General features: G+C 33.6%; 2 protein-coding genes across 4 annotated transcripts; both read right to left on the bottom strand.

Annotated features, from left to right (window-relative positions):
- Window positions 1-4,648: 4,648 nt before the first annotated feature.
- On the bottom strand, window positions 4,649-6,611 carry LOC122280494 (protein STAY-GREEN, chloroplastic-like). Its single transcript, XM_043091406.1, has 4 exons — window positions 6,190-6,611; window positions 5,903-6,076; window positions 5,287-5,454; window positions 4,649-5,198 (listed from the first exon to the last, which is right to left on the bottom strand). Exons 1-4 carry the CDS (start codon window positions 6,313-6,315, stop codon window positions 4,875-4,877), a joined length of 792 nt encoding a protein of 263 aa, XP_042947340.1. The 5' UTR covers window positions 6,316-6,611; the 3' UTR covers window positions 4,649-4,874.
- A 3,598-nt stretch (window positions 6,612-10,209) lies between these two features.
- On the bottom strand, window positions 10,210-18,928 carry LOC122281797 (agamous-like MADS-box protein AGL19). Of its 3 annotated transcripts, XM_043093586.1 has the most exons (9): window positions 18,654-18,928; window positions 18,474-18,545; window positions 17,985-18,169; window positions 13,482-13,560; window positions 13,121-13,182; window positions 12,920-13,019; window positions 11,187-11,228; window positions 11,054-11,095; window positions 10,210-10,686 (listed from the first exon to the last, which is right to left on the bottom strand). In XM_043093586.1, the coding sequence occupies exons 2-9, from the start codon at window positions 18,474-18,476 to the stop codon at window positions 10,579-10,581; spliced, it is 621 nt and encodes a 206-aa protein (XP_042949520.1). In that variant the 5' UTR covers window positions 18,477-18,545; window positions 18,654-18,928; the 3' UTR covers window positions 10,210-10,578. The 3 variants fall into 3 exon arrangements, with proteins under 3 accessions (XP_042949520.1, XP_042949522.1, XP_042949521.1); XM_043093588.1 differs by having other exon boundaries at window positions 18,521-18,928; XM_043093587.1 differs by having other exon boundaries at window positions 17,985-18,545; window positions 18,654-18,927.
- Window positions 18,929-19,227: the final 299 nt, after the last annotated feature.

Here is a 19,227-nt window from a genome sequence, read left to right as displayed (position 1 = left end):
AAAAAGAAATATCTTGAGGTAATTTTCATGAATATTATTGGGTAAAAATATTTTGAGTTGATTTTTATAGATATTATTAGATAAAAATATCTTAAGTTGATTTTTTTGTAAATACTATTGGATAGAATATTATGAGATAATCTTTTATAGATATTTTGGGTAGGAGAAAACTATACTAAACTCTCAACTCCAGCCTCATCTCTTCCATATCTCATCCATAAGTATCTCCAGCCACCTCTCCCCACGAAATTATCTTCATTTACACTTTCCATTGAAAGAATATTAAACACTCTCTCTCGGACAGCTTTTATGAGGTCTTTTACACACCCATTTCGAAGCTTTTGTAAGTGTTTTATCATAAAGTCTCTTTCATATAAGTTGTTCCTTTTTTAGTCTAATTTACATGGATATCTTATTTGACCCATTTGAAGATCATTTGGTCAGTCAAAGATTGTGTAAACTATAGAAAGGTCATTCTGGGAGATAAACTAGAGAATATGTTATAGTTTGGAGTTTTTGACCAAGCTAATGGATAGATATTGATCCGAAATTTTTATGGAGTATTGTTAACATGTATATGTGACTATTGGTTGAGGATGTTTGCATGATTAAAGGTTTTGATGAAAGATTTTCTTAGATTTAGAAACTTAGAAACTGGAAGAAGAAAAACAGTTTCTGTTTTGAGAAAGTTTAACTCTTTGGTTGTCTAAACCTATTCTAATGACTTTAATAATTTTATTAGAGGATTCTAAGTATCTTATATATATGTTATATTATTATTTTGAAGATATTTGATGTTAGTTTCAAAGATATGAAATTTTATGCAAAGAGATATTCAAATAAGCCAAAGTGTGGATATTCTTGGCTAAATTTATGTTTTGGTTAATTTCTAACCATGTGATCTTGAATTAGAAGCTTATATATGTTTTAGGACATCTTTTTAAACCATGTGATGGTTTGGTTTGAAGATCATATATTTATAAGTCATAAATTAAGAGATTTATCAAAACTAGTTGAGGAAAAAGTTTCTGTTTTTGGACTAAGTGTAAAACCAAAAACTCCAAATGTTATTTTGTGATTTTGGTGACTTTAGTTTGATGATTTAAAGCATGGTTGATGTTAGGATGATATTATGAATATGTTAGAAGTAAGATTTGACTTTTGAAATTCTTGGAGATGTTTTGATTTAAGGTCAAAACTTGTGATTCAAGTGCTTGGATCTTTTTACAAAAACGTTTGGTGTTAATTATTAGCTTTTTCTAAATGGATGTTTTAAGTATGGTTTTGAACTTAGGATTGGAAGATGTTTCTTGCAAAATTTTGGTTTAAGCATGAGTTTTGAAGTTGGAAGGAATTGCAACAAAAATCAAGGGAAATGGCCTATGGATGTTTCGGCCATAGTGTGTTCTTCATAGTTGTGTTTTGTTTTAAATTTTTCTGAGTTGATATTTAAGTTTAGGACAAAATTTATATGAGGAATGTAAATTTTGGAAACTTTTGGAGTTAGTATGCAAAATACTTAAGTTATGGGTAAAATGGTCATTTTCCCACATGTAGAGAGTAAATAAAAATTTTACTCTTTAAGTTAGTATTTTTCATATTTCAAATTATTAGTGATTTAGTTCTAACTTTTAGAATCACTAATTACAGTTCCTCGTGATCGCACTTGAAGTTTTATAAGAAACGCGGAGATCGAGGTAAGTTAGCTTTTAACTTACTAGCAGTCTACTGTGTATGTGTGCTAAGTAAAGGAACTACAGTGTATGTATGTATGTTATCATATATGTCATGCCATGCCAAGTTATCACGTAATTGTCTATTATACAAAATTTATTCTGTCATCAATTTTTATCTGTTACATAAAATATTCTGTCATGTATTACTGTACCTTACAAATACGTCATGCTAAGTATGCAATCTATTACATGTATGTCAAGTCATGTAATATTCATTGTTGCAAGTATGTTATGTTAAATATGTTGTCTATTATATGTTATGTCATGTTACGAAATGTTTCTATCTCAAGTTGGTCATGTATTTCAAGTTATGTTTAAGTCACGTTATGTTACGTCAGGACTTCAGTCATTTTGTATTCCAGTCACGTTTCATCTTGATTACTTATGTATGGGGTCACAGCAATTGTGGCGCATACACTACGTGAGACACAGGAATTGTGACACGTAGAATACATGGGGCCACAACAACTGTGGAGTATGTATTTAAGCAGTTAAAGAATAAGTTTCCGTAGAATACATTGGGCCACAACAACTGTGGAGTATGTATTTACACGTAGAATACATAGGGCCACAACAACTGTGGAGTATGTATTTTTCATGTTAAGTCAAGTTTGTGTAGAATATATGGGGCCACAAAAACTATGGAGTATGTATTTACACGTAGAATATATGGGCCACAACAACTGTGGAGTATGTATTTTTCATATTAATTCAAGTTTCAAAGCAAGTTCATGCTAAGTCAAGTTTCAGATCAAGTTCATGTCAAGTCAAGTTCAGTTCATGTTTCAATTTAAGTTATGTCAATTATGCTATGTTGTACGCCAAGTTATGCTTTAATTACTTATGAATTTGATTATGCATTTATGCTTTTACTGTCATCCATGCATTATTAGCTTGTGTGGAAGTTTTTTGTTAACTTATTGAGATTTGTAATCAAATCTCACTTTGGTAGTCCCAACTACCATTCCCCCCAAATGGTAGATCTTGTTACAGGACCTGAAAGAGAATCAGGAGCTGATCAACTAGACACAGTTGACTAAGCGACGGTGCGACATAAATGTTAATATAGTAATTAACGTAAACTACTACTTGTACGATTGAGTTGCATATCTAGTACTTTTTGGATCATAACCATTTTGGACTAATGTTGTGATCCTAGTTGTTCAATGGATTTTTATGTATGAAGTATGTTTTAAGCATTTGGGATATTTTCAATTTGGTGCATAGTATTGCTAAAGAAAAAATTTATCCGCTGCGAATATTGCATATTATTAGATGCATGTTAGGAATATTGCATCTTATATGTCATGAACGGGGGCAGGTAACCTTGTGTTGCATGTCTCGACGCTTCAAATGTCCATCCGATCCCAAACGAAATTTGGGGGCGTCACAGTAGAAGCATCGCCGGAGAGGAAAGATCTTTGGATTTAATAACTTGAGCTGGACTTTTTGACATTTGACCCCAATTTGAGGAGTAAATTACTATCAAGTCCCATTCGTCCGCATGTAGGCCTCCAACAAGGACTGTATCTAGCAATTCTCATAACGAAATCCAAAACAAAAAAAATTAGTATTTCCAATGTTTTTCGTTTTTTTAGTTCTTTTACAGTCTTTTATTTGTTTTTATTTTCTCTCTCTTATATGTTTTATTAAAAATAGTATTGATAATAAATTTCATTTAATGTATTATTAGTTTCCTTCCAAATTTTTTTCCTATAAATACTGAATTTATTTATTTCATCTGTTACTATTGTTAGAATATTTTTTCTAATGTCTTTTTTTTCGTCCTCTACTTTCTGGTATATTCTCTTCTATTTTATCTGAAAAATGTTATTCAATTTTTTTATATTTATATAAATGTAACTGTAGTCAAGATAAATTGTTGACATTATATGTTTGTTGTATGAATATTTTCTTTCATCATGATATTGATTTTCATCCTCAAGTACAACATTAAATTCAAGTTTGTTGCGGGGCAGTAGACTAATAGTGAACAAACTCTTCTCTCCATGATAAGCTCCTTTCCTGCTAACTCAATGTCATAAGTGTCTTGCACCCTATCAATCACCCTTCCATTTAGATTAAAAAAACTAATAGACCATATTCATTGAGATTATAAAAAACTAATCAACAAGATGGTGGCTAGAACAGCGAAATCAAATCAAGCACTTACTTTAGGGGCTGGAACAACCAGGACTCAGGTAGCAGTGCTCTCACTGGTGGCTAGAACAAGGGAATCATATCAACAAATGAAGCTGGTGGAAATAGAGGAAACAATTGGGGATCAACAAATGCTTTTGGTGGGAACCAATGGGGCAAATCGACATTAGCTACGAAAATTAAAGAAACTAATCAGCCAAGGGTTGGCTGGAACAACCAGAATTTAGGTTGTGATCGAGCAACAAGTACAAAGATTAGAGGTGATGGTGGAGATAACGTTGTTCTATAGAGTCAATCAAATGTTGTTGATAGGGGTCAGACATCTAGCTGTAATCAGTCAAAAGATGTAAAAGGAGAATCTAATAGGGACGAGAAACTAACTGATTCATGGGATAAAGCAACAACAAATTCTTGGAGAAAGGGAAATGACAGGGATGGCAAAAAAGGGTAGTAAAAACGTTTTAAAACATTAGTTTGATGTATGTCCAAAGTTCTTGTACTTATACAGAATCGGTATTACTTTCTGGTGTATACGATCAAATAAGCTCAACATGCTCTCTGCCAAATCTATAAATTAAGTTACATCATAAACACTCTAAATCTTTTTTTTTTTTTTAAACTTCTCGCTGTTATAATTATATCTTTAGATAAAACCCTGACTTCTATGCAAAGTTTATATTTATTTCCTCACTTTTAAATTCGTATAAATTTCTTCATGTTGTAATTATATATTTAAATAAGACGCTAACTTGTACATTAACTTCATGTTTATTTTCTTTATTTATATCATCTGGACATACGTACAATATACATTGACCTTACTATATATAATTAGCATATAAATTTTGCCTCTACTGTGCAACGTCCCTTGGACGTTCCGTTTGTACTAGTTTTCTATAAATAAATCGACTGAAAACAGAAGCAAAGGAATGACTAAGGGACGTCGTATCGTATTCAGCTATGTTGGGTTTGTTGCTGTCAGCTCTGTTGTGTCCCAAAACTATTTTCGCTTTCACGGGGAATTGCTTCTGACCACGCGATCAAGCTCATTGGTGGAAAGCAACACTCGCAATTTTCTTGGCATGGTTCGGGTATTTTCCCGATAAGCTCTGGGTTTGAGTGCATCATTTCGTCATTGTGCACGCTACTGGTGGGCGCTGCGGCCGCCCTGATGGGCCCCCAGCATTCCACTTTGTTGAATTCTGGAATGTTTGAGTGAAAGTAAACCCAGACCAAAGCCTCCTGCAATTCCGGATAGTTGTTGAACAAATTCCCATCTCCATGGAAAAAGGCCTTCAAAACCTGTTCATACAAATCTTGTTTTCTAAGAGACTGATTCAACAAAAAATTGGAAATAAAAATTAAAGGGAATTAATAAGAGACTTTTTACCACTGGTAGTTCTTTGCAGAAGATGAAGTATCTGAACCTAGCAAACAAATCCAAGAGAAAATGGCCTCCACTTATATGACAGTGAACATGAAGGGACATCTTTCCCTTCACTTTCTTCCACTCTGCTACTACTTCATCTCTTTGTAATCTGCTGTACCACCCTTGAAACTGAAATTTTAAATCCCAATTTCCCATATTTTAGATTCTGAAATATCCAAATAAAGGGTTCAAATTATCTTTCTTTCCTAACTATTCATTTTGGAATCATTTCCATATTAATACTAAAATATAAACCTAGTAGTACAAAGAACACAATATACAATAACACATTAAAAATTGGAAAATACTCTCCAATCCTCTGCTTTCCTCTGTATTTTTCCCCTTTCAAAATATGTAATTCCCTTTTTACAAACTTCGCTTCATTTAGCAACAGATCGACATCAAGCCCCTCTTATCCTTGCTAAATGAGTGATTAAACGTGTAATTCAAAACATAAAATATCCCTTGCTTTCTCTGTTTCACTTTCCAATCTAGAGTATTATGCAATTAGTCAAAGGATGAAAAGAAATATTATTTTTAGCATATGGGGGTGTCAGAGATCAGAGTTCAGGATTACTTGAGAGTTGTTTATTGTCTGTGAGATGGCCAAAGTGAGCTTAGAAGTTATATCACTATGCGTAAGCGTGTAGGTCCTTGGAAGGTTCCCCGGGTGCTTCTTTTCATCCACTCCCAAAAACAGTACCTTCAGCTTCGAAGCTTCAAATATCGACGGCCCAAACAATCTTGCTACCTGAGCCGATCAAACCCAAGTCTTCAAAAAATAACAATAAAAATACTAAATTGCCCAAAATAGTATAATTAAATTTTACTTTAAAAAAGCATGAAAGGATAGTTGCAGCTTACAGGAACGATAGCAAAGTTCTTCTTCTTGGGTCTTTTTCCACAAGGAAAGAGGGAGCTTTGTTGATCGGAGAGTGAAGACTGTTTGAGCTTTGATGGGAGCACAGGAGCTGCACTCAAAGTTCCCATCTTTCTTTCTCTACTGAGTAAGATTCCGGCTTAGACCTCCTCCCTGAAGCTCCAACCTTCTCGGGCACCCAAATATAGAAACTTTCGTGCAATATCGTTATACAAACAGGATTCTTTTCGGAGGTAGGAACTCCCAAATCCCAGGAGCTCAAAACGTTTTTATTTTGCTTTTGCTTTGGGATTCTTTAGCTTGAAGTTTTTGCTTTGCTTTTTAGCTCAGCATCTTCGGAAAATGGGGAAGATTCTGTGGGGTTTGTCTTTGTAGGAGAAGGGAGAAGACGTGTTAGGCTTGTCACTAGTCTTTTTCTTTCGTTTTTATTTTGAAAAATTCTATACAATACATCATTATTTTATTTACATATTTAACTTGATTATCACCTTTGCCTTCAGTTGCGGGATTTGCGTTCTGTCGGTACGCGCTGAAAAACGTACACCACGTGATAACCAACCGTATGTCACCGTTAGACTCCAGCTCACTCCAACATTTTGTTTCTAATGTTCTTAAAATGAATTGTCGTGTAATTAAATACGGAATAATCTCTTTCCATTATGTTTTTAGACCTTCTGGCTTCTACGGAAACGACGGATACCTGCATGATTGGACATTGTTTTTATAAATTTTAAAATTATCAAAAAAATTTATAATTTTATTTATAAAGATCATTTAAATATAAAATATGTTTTACTTTTTTTTATCTAATTATTATTTAATAATTATTTAAATAAAAAATCAATAAAATTCTATCAATTTAAAAATAAAAATCATATTTAAATAATTTTTTAATTTTATAATACTTTTATTTCATTTCTTTTTTAAAAGTTGCGGCAAGTAAGTTTCAACGCTCCACCGTCCTTCACCATAGTTGGGGCCACATCGGACTGTCATCAGTTACGCCATGACGCTACTAATGCATTCCAGCAAGAATAATTTCTCCCATCAGCTATTATTCGCAATTTACACTTTATATTTTATGAAAAATATTCATATATTATATAAAAAAAATACTTCTACGTCTTATAAAAAAGTTATAAATATGAGATATGTAATATAAATGGTGGCTGATTTGTAGAATTTTCCTTCCAACAATTTATATATTTAGGATAGTTTTAGAAATAGTAAAATGAGAGAAGATGACAGGTTGGGCTATTATGCCACCCAGGCCATTTATTTTTTATTTTTTTAATATATTTAAATATTTTTAAAAAATAAGAAAATACACTATTACATTTAAAATCATTTCATTAATCATTAAGTTAAATTAAAAAAAAACAAACTTTTTGTTGAATAGTAGCAGTACCGCTCGGGCTGCATAGTAACTTTATACCTTTTTTTTCTTTTTCTTTTTTTAAAGAAGAGCAGAAGGTCACATGTCCAAGAATGATCTCCTCCCATATTTATTAAAAATCTTCACTTTTAACGGAGGAATACCGCGGAAACAAAAAACAAAATCTAAGAAAAAATTAAAAGAACCATACTCAAAATAAAACAACGACAACCTCTAGACCTAACATCTTAAAGATGGGAGGCCAACTATCCAAATGGATCAACGCTCGCAAAAATCGAGGCATACTACAATTATTATAGCACACCAACTCCGCCACTGAAGCCTCAGATTTGGCTAACCAATCCGCCACTCTATTACCTTCACGTAAAATATGTTGAAATTGGTATTGTATAGTTCGGGTCAACTCAATAATTTCCTCCCAAAAATCCTCTAGGTACCATACACCACATCTTCCTCTCATCCACCAAGAGATAACCACATTTGAATCCATTTCAACATTCACCTTAGTGATATTTAAAACTTTACAAATTCTCAAACCTTGAAGAAGCACCATAAGTTCTGCTTTATACCTAAGATGACATGTAAATAATAATAAAATAATTTATAAATAATAAAATTATTTGAGTTAATGTTTTATAAAAATTTTGGAAAATAGAGAAAAAAAATTAAATAAAAGTATTATCAAGTTAAAATATTATTTTTTTAATATAATTTTTATTTTGAGATTTAAAAAAGTTTAATTATTTTTTATATTTTATTTGAAAGTTTTGAAAAATTTTAATGATTAAATAATAATTTGATGAAAAAGTTAAAAATTTTAAAATTGAGTATTTGTATTTGTTGTATTTAAATATTAAAATGAGATCAAATGTGATAAGTTAAGAAAATTTAACTATCCAAATCAAGCTTATTTACAAGTTGGAGTGTAAAATATATAAAGTTTTTATTTGTGAGTTGGTGTGTAAACAATATTTCATATTCTTGACATGACAATACTTGTCACTTGACTTATTAGAGATTTTAATTTTAATTTTTTTGTTTTTGGTAAATAAATCTTGCAATGTTAGTAAAATGAAGGGTGTTGGTTAAATCGTTAGTTTTATGTTGAACTTTTATAATTGTTTTATAAAATTCGGAGAGTAGGAAATTGTCATCAAAGTAATCAGAAACAGTTTTCCCTTTCTTTGAAGGCCATGTTTGGATGGCACCTCTTTTGCAAAAAACTTTTTGGTATCAAATCAAATATTGTTCAATCTTAAAAAAATAAAAAAATAAAACTTTTTTGCCTTGGATTTTTACATTTTTTTATCATTTAAGATCTCAATTTTCAATTTTTACAAAATTGATATATGAATTTTAAAAAACTCACAATTAAGTAATTTCATTATTCTTTTGCTAGAAAACTAACTTCTTATTTAAAATTTAGTAAAAAACCATGAGATATAATCCAAATAAAGATTTAAATAACAGGACATGATTTGGACACATGAAATATAAAATTCTCAAAACTTCTCATAATTTAATTCACAAGCATCACTCATAATTTCATTTCAAAACTTTTTCTCATTTCATTTTCAAACATGAAACTTAGATCCAAACGTCCAATTGCAAATAAAGTATTTTCAAATGAATGATGTATCAATTCACCTTCTGTCGTCTTTGCTTGTAAGGGGTTTCTTTTGACACCAAAACAAGCTTTCTTGCATACAAATCTTTCCACATCTTTAGGCTGGTCGATGCAAAAGATATCAACATGTCACTTTCTGAGTGAGTTGGGTGAAATATCAAAGAAATTAACTCCGTTTTTCTCGGAAAGGAAAAGAAAAGGATAGAGAGAGAGAGAGAGAGAGAGAGAGATGTGTTGAAGTCTGAAAGAGTGACAAGTCGGTAACAGAGCAGTTAGATGGAAGAACAAGAATCCTTGCCTGCTACCACAAAAACAAAACTTCTACGCTTTTCCATTCCTTTTGTCCGGGTTGCAAGAAATATATACCAATAATTTGGCAATGTCTTTTACTCTCATTCCAAAAATATATTGGAATTATTGACTCCTTTGAAATGTTGAATTATTGAATCATGCAAAATGCCGATATTGTCAATTTTTTGATATATAAAAACTTTTTCAAAACAATTGTTTTGGCAATCCTTTTTAATATCGCCATATCATATACTTAAGTTAATAAAAATGATAAATTAATTATTAATCATCCAATTACCATTTTGATAAGAAAAATTATACTCTCAAGACAGTAAATAGAGCACACTAGATAAAGTGTTTATATTTTATAATTTGACTTGAAAGATAATTTTATCATTTAAGTCATATAGATTATGTGTTCTTCTATAAACCGGCTCGATTATAAAATTTGATTATACAGATAAAATGAGATAAACGTTAAAAGTTAAATAAAATATTATTCTAATAAAACTTGTTAATATTATTTTTATTTTGAAATTTGAAAAGTTGAATTATTTATAATGTTTTATACAATTTTGGCCAAACAAGAAATAATTAATTAATTTACGTGGTCAAATCAAGCACGTAAATTAATTAAAACAAATTTATTTGGCTATATATTTTATTTGGCTATGAAAGAATTTATCTCCATTGCACTCGAAAGCAAGAAATACATCAATTTAACGCAAAATATAGAGCATTTAGGTCATTACACTTGTGAGAAGAATAATTACACTTCTGAGAAGAGTTAACTAGCTCGACAACTAAAACGAACAACGAGCATAATGTTTTGCAGCACATGGATACTGCCTGCCCATTCAAGCAAAATGGATGAGTAACTAATTATTAGGTACTAATTGCCGAAAACGGACATATGGTACTCTCATCTTATCTTATCATACAACCAATGTCATGCTAATTAAAACTGGTCCTTAGTAATTTTAATTAAATGACATCATCCGTATTTCAGGAGTACCTAATAATCTTCCAACAATCTATACATGACTACAACATAGATTATCATTTGGGTGGTCCTATGAACAATTCTGTTTCCACATCCACATGACTTCTTGCGTGCAGAACTGGATCTGGCTGTTTGCTAGACGGTTTAGGGGGTGGCACGCCGTACTGCACAAATCAAGTGGGTTGGATACGCACAAATTAAGTTGAGAAGTGCTACAGATATAAAAAGATTACACAAAAATAAACTCACAAACTAACGTGACTTCATGTAATCTATTAGATCTACTTTACAATACAAGTAATTTTATAATCTAACGTACTACATCAAATCACGTCAGTTTGTGAATTTATTTTTGTATAATCATTTTGTGATTAAAGTATTTCTCAATTAAGTTTAACTGGTCTTAGTTCTTGGAGATAAGCAAATCCTTGTACGGCTCCTCAGAGTATTGGAACAAGAACTGCTAAAGATGCCCATAAAAGTGAAGTTCTAGCTAGAGGAAATGGGAGGAAACTAAGGAACTAATATTACCTTCTCACGTAACTTTGCATTCTCTTGCAGTTGGCATCTCTCCTGAATAAAGCCAAAACAAGAAATGCGTCAAACATGACAATCACCAATTCCTGGAAATCCAAACATATAGATATATAGTAGTTTTCTTTACCTCTTCCCTTAGCTTCTCAATCTGCTCCCTATATAAATGATTCTGAGAATATTCACAGGATTCCTTTATGATGTTAGTAATGTACTTAGCTAGATGTAACAAAGCAAGTTTCAATGGTAGTACGTAATCTAGTACTATTGTGACTAGTGAGCAAAATAAAAAATAAAAAGAAAGATTGAAAAATAAAGAAAGAAAGAAAAGTTTGCTACCAAAATATAACTTAAATAATTAAATTCATAAGTTATCATCTTAGATTTTTTGGACAAATGGTGATTTAACAGAACGTCAGAATGCATGGTTCTAACTTCTACACTCTACATTCCAATTAAGATGTCAAATTTATTTTCCTAATAATTGGTCCGTGTATGCCGGAAGATCCCGGATGCAAGGATGGTGTTCGATAATTTAACTTATAGAGTTTTTCTATGGAGCAGCCACTATAGCTATACATACAGTGCACACACTACATGGCTGCTCCTAGTTTTTTTTTTTTTTTTAAATTAAAACGCACCGTTTTGATTCAATTTGAATTACAATTCCCACGTGCAGTCCCCAGTCGAATTCCTCCTATGAAAGAAATAGCTCCCTCAACAACAACCCACTCCTTCAGCTTCCTCTACCTAGCTCCTCCTAGCGACGCCCTCTCTCTTGGCAACAGCACCAAGCGGCACTCCCTCTTTTACTTTGCTCCCTTCGATTACGATCTCTCTCTCTCTCTCTCTCTCTCTCTCTCTCTCTCTCTCTCTCTCTCTTTGTATTTTACTCCAAAATGGCCGACGAAACTCCAAACCCTCCACCACTGGCCCAGCTACCTCCGACCGACCTACTGATATAGATCACTCACCAGCACCCGCGTCAGTGGTTGTGACGGAGTCTGAGTCTCTTTCTGTCACTGAGAGTGAATGTGAACAACCAACCACACCCCCAATGGCCGAGTCTGGCTCCCTGGTCGTGGTGGATGAGAAAGAAGACCTTTCGTCGCCGCCGCCACCACCATCCGTCGCTGTAGTTGTCGAGGTGAAAATTTCGGCTACCCAAGAAAAGGTTGGTGTGGTTGAGGCCGACAAACTGAAGCCCACTGAGGACAAAAAGATTCCTCAGTCTTTGGTTTCTTTCAAGGAGGAGAGCAACGTCGTGGCCGATCTCTCAGATTTTGAGCAAAAGTCTCTGCAAAAACTTAGGCAGCTCATCCAAGAAGCTCTCAACAGCAACCGATTCACTTTCTCACCACCACCACCACCTAAAGACGTAGAGAAACAAGGTTCGGCTCAAGAAGCACCAATAAAGCTAGAAACCAGCTGTACCATCCAAACCCACTCTGAGAATCGAAGAAAACCCGGAAAATGATGTCCAAGAAGGCTAAGGCTAAGGCTATCTTGAAGGCTGTGGTGGTTGGCTTCAATGGCTATCGAAGAAGACGAAGGGGGGCTATGAGGTGGGGGGGGGGGGGGGGGGGGGGGGGGGGGGGGGGGGGGGATGAGTGAGGGGCTTTTTCGTTTTGAGATTACGGGCTAAGAGATGAGAGATAGCAACTAGTGAACCGGTTCAGTGTTTTAGTAAACCCAGGCTACACGTAATGGGTGCAATGGCTTCACCCAAATAGTGGCTTCTGCGAAGAATATTTCTTTAACTTAAATTGATAAATTTACCATTTTTTAAAGTTTAATCTTTTGGGACAAATGAGGATTCTGACAGTTATTAGTTATGCTATTATTAGAATTAGATTTACGTACCTTCCTTGCCCTAATTTTATTAAGGCTTCGCTCCAGCTGGTTTTCGACTTGCTGTAGTTCATCGATTGAACATAATTCCAAGCTATCTCCCAGAAGTCTTCTGCAGTATTCAAATTTCAAAAGTATAAACAGATCGGAACTATGAACAAAAGAAACTAAAACGATCTAATTTAATGCTGATTATCAAATTAGGCCTCAAACCGTTTAGATATTTCAAGAAGCTCAATTTTCTTTGCCAAGCTAGAACTGTCTTCCTTCAAATGCTGCATGCAAAACCAAACACTAAAACTTCGTTACATTTTTCATATATGATTACCTTATGCTGGCTTTGATATATATATACATACATATATATATATATATATATCAAAGATGAATTGGTAAGATAGAAAAAGGCAAAAGCTCAAGTAATTTAAAGGAGATGGACCTTTCTCAAAAATTGGAAACAAGATTCTTTTTCACGATTATGAACAAGTAAAGATTGTCCTTGGAAAAGGATTTATACATTGGGTTGGAAGCATGCACAATGCAGTCATTCCCCATAATTATCAAATGCACATACCTGCAAATTTTCTTGAGCTTTGCCGCTAATTCCTTGGTCCTTGACTCTCTTCTGATACCGCTCTATCGTCTTGCTTATGCTGAAGCATCTCCAGTTCAGAAGAAGATGATGAGAATTCATGTAAAGCATGCATTTGAAAACGTTTCAACAGTACATGACAAGATGCCATATTCTAACTTTCAGTTAATATATGCAGCTCTAATATCATTCCGGTCAGTAAGTAACACATGATGTCAGAAACACAAATAGGCAAGTTTATAATCTTCCTCATGTCAATCGACTTAACGTTTGCATATGCTAGTTGAGCGGCATCCTTTCTTTTAGCCAAACTAATTCTTTTAGCCTCTATGAAGGCAATGACCTTGATCTTGACAATAGATAAGCTCCAGCTGGTTTAATATACCCTTGATGATATATAAAAGATGAATCACATGCCGTGCTGCCTAGCTACAATGCTGCTTAAAAGTACTGAAATCGCACTAATACAAGAATCGCACTAAAACTAACAAATAAGAGGCACAAAAATCAAATTTCCTTGAAATATAAACTTATTCCAAAGTTTTGAGGTGAATATATAAATCCTAGTTTACTATTTCTATTATCATTATAAACATAGCACCAAATTATTGGGAGAAAGAATGAAATGAATTGCACATAAGAGTAGAAATTGAAATTAATGAATACAGGGGAAACAAGCTGCATGAAACATCATTTATATATCATTCTAGAAATTGCAGCTAGCATTGCTTTTTATGTTAATATCAAAATAACGCCAATAATCAGTAAAAACAATAAATTTACTTTCACAATGATCTCACATGATTATGACTTCTTGAATTATTACCACATGTGAACATTACAAGTACATCATGACAAACACGCTGCTGGCTATTCCTTCTAATTAAGTAAAAGCACTTAAGTTTTGAGGGGCCCCAATATCTTCAAAAACGCTCCTTTCTAGTTAATGCTATAGGACTAAAGATCCATCTTGAAAATTTCTAAAGTTAGTCTTTTAATGCTTGAAATAATGCTACCAATTTGCTTCTACAAGAACCTGACCAACATAATGATAGAAATCATCCCGCTAGCTGTTGGATGCAATTAGAACAAGGCCATGAGTGGCGGTTTGAAAGTGCTAGCTATATGACATGACCTAGTGGATTCAATATTGGTAGAACTGTGAGTCAATGCAATGTCATGATATTAAGGGTGTAATTAACCGAACCCTTAGGATCAGTTGACTCAAGTGGTAAAGGTCTTGGTTTTGGCAGTATGCTCCCTCCAGATCTAAGGTTCAAATCCACTTTAGTGCAAACAATTCTTATGGGTCATCGGAGTAAGAGATTTTTCTCTTCAATTATCTGAAGTGCACTTACGAGAAACTCCTTGTCAAGGGCTTGTGAGCACCTGGGATTAGTCGGGACGTTGTTCTCATACACCCGGTCATGTCAATAAAAAAACTTAACCAACTGATTACAGGTATGGCCATAATGAAATTCATGATGTTCTATGATAAGGAAACTAAAAATAAAACTAATTAAAGGAACTGATGCTACCGATGCTACCTGGTCACTTTGATGAAGGATTGCAAAATTTAAACTTAAAATTCAGTCAATCTAGTTTCATGAACTGAAACGAAATCTAACCATGAAGATTAGCTAATTCCCACATTAATGGTAAAGATTAAGTATGTTTTAATGAAGTAAATAAAACCTACATGCATGGTAATTAGTCTAGAAGCTAATTATATAGAAGAGGGTCAATATGATGGCAAATATGAAATCAAGCAATGCTTACTGTTGAAATGAGATTATCTGCCATTGTTACCATATTAATATGATTCTCCTTCTCCACCATATTTGCAATATTGCTTGATTAGAAATGAAAGTTCGAAACAAAAAAGATTGTAAAACAAAAGATTATGATGGTGGACAAATTGAAAACCCGATGAACAAGCTTGTTCAAATTCATGTCACGACCATCATTTGATTTTTTAATTTCATTGCGAAGGAAATTATGCATTTTCCAATGAGTAAATTTATTCATCATTCATTTTTTTATCATCCCATGATATGGGATTAGATGATAGGTTCACAAGTGAAATATAAAAAATACTTTCCCATCTAATGTCATATCATGAAATTATGAAAAGATGATGAAAATAGGGATGATGAGTAGCATTCCCCTTTTCCAATTAACTTCTAGCTAGTTGTATCCATATTCCATGGTTCATTCCATTTGTACTTTATAGCAGAAATTGTATGTTATAAAGTGTTTTCTTGTAAAGGGGGCGGCTTATGTTGCTCAAAATGCATTTTGACAACACTGTAAACGTAATAATTCGATATAGATTTGGAAAGCTCAACATTTCATGTAATATTGACACTATCATAAAGATTTTTTATTTAAATTCTCTAAACTTTTGAATCCAGCTCTGCAAAAACTAGGATGCATTCATGTGTTGCATCCTAAAACTCCGGCCAATTTTCCTCCTTGCAAAACGAGACTCCAACAATAAAAGCTTTGCAACCATGCACCTCAATAACAGAAGAAAAGAGACTGAGGAAATGATAAATCAGCACTTCATGAGTATGGAGCAAGAAGCTAATGACATATATTTTACAAACAGCACTTCAGTCTCAGTCTCGACCTAGAATGGAAGTGAACATAGCTTTCCTTATATTTAGGATGCATGCATGAAGTGTCTAACCACAATGAATAACCAAAAATATAACAGGATACCAAACCGATCCTCGATCGGGAAGTAATACTGAAAGGGCATTGAAGTGGCAGTGAGGTGTGTGAGCTGCTTGCTCGTTTGCTAGTAAAGATTCCTCATAAAAGAGGATGATAAAGGGAACCTAAATCTTCTCTTTTATAATCAAGCATGCAATTTCATGAAAAAACAAGCATAAAGTTAGAAGTTTGCATGTGATTTGGCCACAATCTCATTTTACTTTAAAATATCGTGTACACAAGGCTTGAAATAAGGAGAGATATCCTAATGATTAAGGCTTGAAATGAAGAAACACTCCAATTAAGTCTAAATGTAACCACACAACATATATAAAAATTGATGATCACCCTTATGCCCACTTGTACCGAACAAAAATATGACCCCTTTTATTCTAATTAGGATTTGAACCGTCTCATGATATTTATTTAGGCCTCGTTTGTTTTCAGAGATGAAATGAGATGAGTTGAGATCAAAATTGAAAGTTAAATAAAATATTCTTAGAATATATTGTTTTAATATTATTTTTGTATTGAGATTTGAAAAAGTTGAATTGTTTATTTTATTTTGTATGGGAATTTAAAAAAATTATAATGATTAAGTAAAATGAGATGAGATGGGATATTTTGTGAAAGTGAACAAGGCCTTAATCAATAATCTTAACTAAAGTATTTAGTCAATAATCAAACAAGTACGCTGAACACTAATCTACTTAAACCTAAAGGTACTATATTGTCGGAGAAAGCGAACCAATACTTTCCAGGGATGATTTGATTTACATGATTAAAAGGAATGAAAAATAATAATAAAAGGTACTAGTCTACTAGTAAGAACATCTTTTTCGGAAGTCAGAAGGCCCTCTCAAAAAAATCAACAAGATTCCAAGTTTATTGTCAGTCATATAGTACGTTAGCTAGCTGTTGTAAATGAATCATTCGTATAAACAAATTAATCGGACTAGCCACATTTTCATAATTAATGGCAGGCAGGACCCATTTTCAGGATTTATATAAAATATATAATGAAAATGAAACATGCCATTACTACTGTTCCATAATACTGTCACTGACTTCGTAACGATTTGGTGATAGCTAGATTATGATAAATTAGACGTTCATGATCAAGGGATCTCCTGTATCTTATGAAAATAAACCGATGCATGAAAAAAGAAAACGGATCCTAATTTCTTGCTCATTTTAATCACATTTATTGTTTTATAAGTAATTAATTACATCTCTAAAACAGAACTTTAGAGATGAAAGACTCTCGGGACATGGAATATTAATAGAGGATGCATGAAATCAAAAGTTAGAGCACTACTCCGTAATTTGGAAGATCGAGACAGGCAAACATACAGATGCAATGGACAAAACTGTAGGCAGTGGTACTCTCCGACTGATCCGGAAAAAGAAAAAGGAAAATTAGTACAAAGAGATCAGATATTTTTTAAGTATAGAGCATCATGTGTTTATATAGTACTAAACCTCATGGTATAATAGACGTATATGTGGGTACGTACGAACAGGTATTTATTTGTATTATTCCTGTCATAATTGTACTTTTATCCATCCGATCTATTTATTACTAAAATTGAACATAAAAACAGAAGACTTTTCAAACAGCCTTGTTAGTTTTGAAGAACGGTTTGAGAGGATTCAATCGCTCGAGATGAACATGATCCAGATCCATGGATTTATATGCTTAATGTTGAAGATGAACAGAAATAAGCTATGGTTTTTCTTGCAAGCAAGAATCAAAATTAAACATACCTAGCGCTAGAAAATTCATAGAGCTTTCCTCGAGGAGAGAAAACGATCAGTGCAACTTCAGCATCACATAAAACTGATAGCTCAAAGGCCTTCTTAAGCAGCCCATTTCTTCGCTTTGAGAAGGTTACTTGTCTGCTCGCTGCATTTTCTATACGCTTCATCTGGGTTTTCCCCCTCACCATTTTCTGCACCCCCAGACAGAAAGGCCAATTCCCAGGAGGAAAAAAAAAAACAAAAACAAAAACCCAGAAATTATATGGTAGGATGTTATGGAAATCTGAACTGGGACTGAATCGACAGAGGATCTAAAATCAAAGATTACAAGCTGCTATGCAAAACCCGGATACGGTTTCCAAAAATAGATAGAGGTTGAGGAAATCTAGGCCAAAAAAGAACAAAAAAGACTATAAATCAATGGAAGATCTCAAGGAGCCAAGAAAGAGCGAGAAAATCTCAGAACCCTAGGAAAATTTTCAGAGGAAAACAAACCATGAGATCGATTGATTGATTTGATGATCAGCATGGTTCATACTTGCCTTTTATTCAGAACTACACAAGAACCTGCAACAACCCTAGAATATATAAATAGAAGATATAGAAAGACTCGTAAGTCAAGAACCTAATCTATTTCTTTTTTGGGTAAAACCCAAGTAAAGAAAATATAGATACCACCCAAAAAAAGGAAACAGGAATATATGCGAAAACATGTGAACCCCCTCCTCATCCAAAGAAGGAACTTCTTTTGGGGCATGGAAATCTTGCTGCCATCCCATGCCTGGACGCAACGTGGACAGACTTGAACGACGACTTCTCGTTCCGGTGACCGATCCAGAGGTAAAACGTTGTGGAAAGGGAACGACAGCGAACATTCCTGTCGGTTGCCAGTTAAACCGGACAGGTTGGAACTAAAAGTTGCAGGTAAATTTGGAGCACTTGACTTTGGTGGGGGATCGTGAATCGGTTCTGTTGGAGTAAAGAAAGGGTATGTGGTTTGTCCGTACGAAGTGTGGGGAAATTTTCCGTACAATGGGACAGGAATTGAACCAATAATGAGCTGCCAACTCATCCGTGTGGATAAATGGCGTGATGCTATTAAACTTTGTCACGTGGCTAGGTCCTGCAATACTGGTCGAGCACCGCCACTACACAACCTCCACACACCCACCTGGTTTTTGTTTTTTATCTTTTTGTTTTTAATTTTGTTTTTAATTTTTGTTTTTTTACTTTCTTTTCCATTTTCAAA

This window comes from Carya illinoinensis, chromosome 11 (assembly GCF_018687715.1).
Source record: "Carya illinoinensis cultivar Pawnee chromosome 11, C.illinoinensisPawnee_v1, whole genome shotgun sequence".
NCBI lineage: Eukaryota > Viridiplantae > Streptophyta > Magnoliopsida > Fagales > Juglandaceae > Carya > Carya illinoinensis.
The sequence above is the reverse complement of the archived record's forward strand: the minus strand, read 5'-3'. Positions and strand labels throughout refer to the sequence as shown.

Excerpts from the sequence above, each read along its gene's own strand:
- LOC122280494 (XM_043091406.1), bottom strand. The coding sequence starts at position 6,315 with ATGGGAACTTTGAGTGCAGCTCCTGTGCTCCCATCAAAGCTCAAACAG. Across the intron at positions 5,455-5,902 it reads AGACAATAAACAACTCTCAA|TTTCAAGGGTGGTACAGCAG; the intron begins GTAATCCTGAAC and ends TTAAAATTTCAG. Across the intron at positions 5,199-5,286 it reads TCTGCAAAGAACTACCAGTG|GTTTTGAAGGCCTTTTTCCA; the intron begins GTAAAAAGTCTC and ends TTGTATGAACAG.
- LOC122281797 (XM_043093586.1), bottom strand. Across the intron at positions 13,020-13,120 it reads CTTCTTGAAATATCTAAACG|AAGACTTCTGGGAGATAGCT; the intron begins GTTTGAGGCCTA and ends TGAATACTGCAG. Across the intron at positions 11,229-12,919 it reads ATAAAATTAGGGCAAGGAAG|AATCATTTATATAGGGAGCA; the intron begins GTACGTAAATCT and ends GAATATTCTCAG.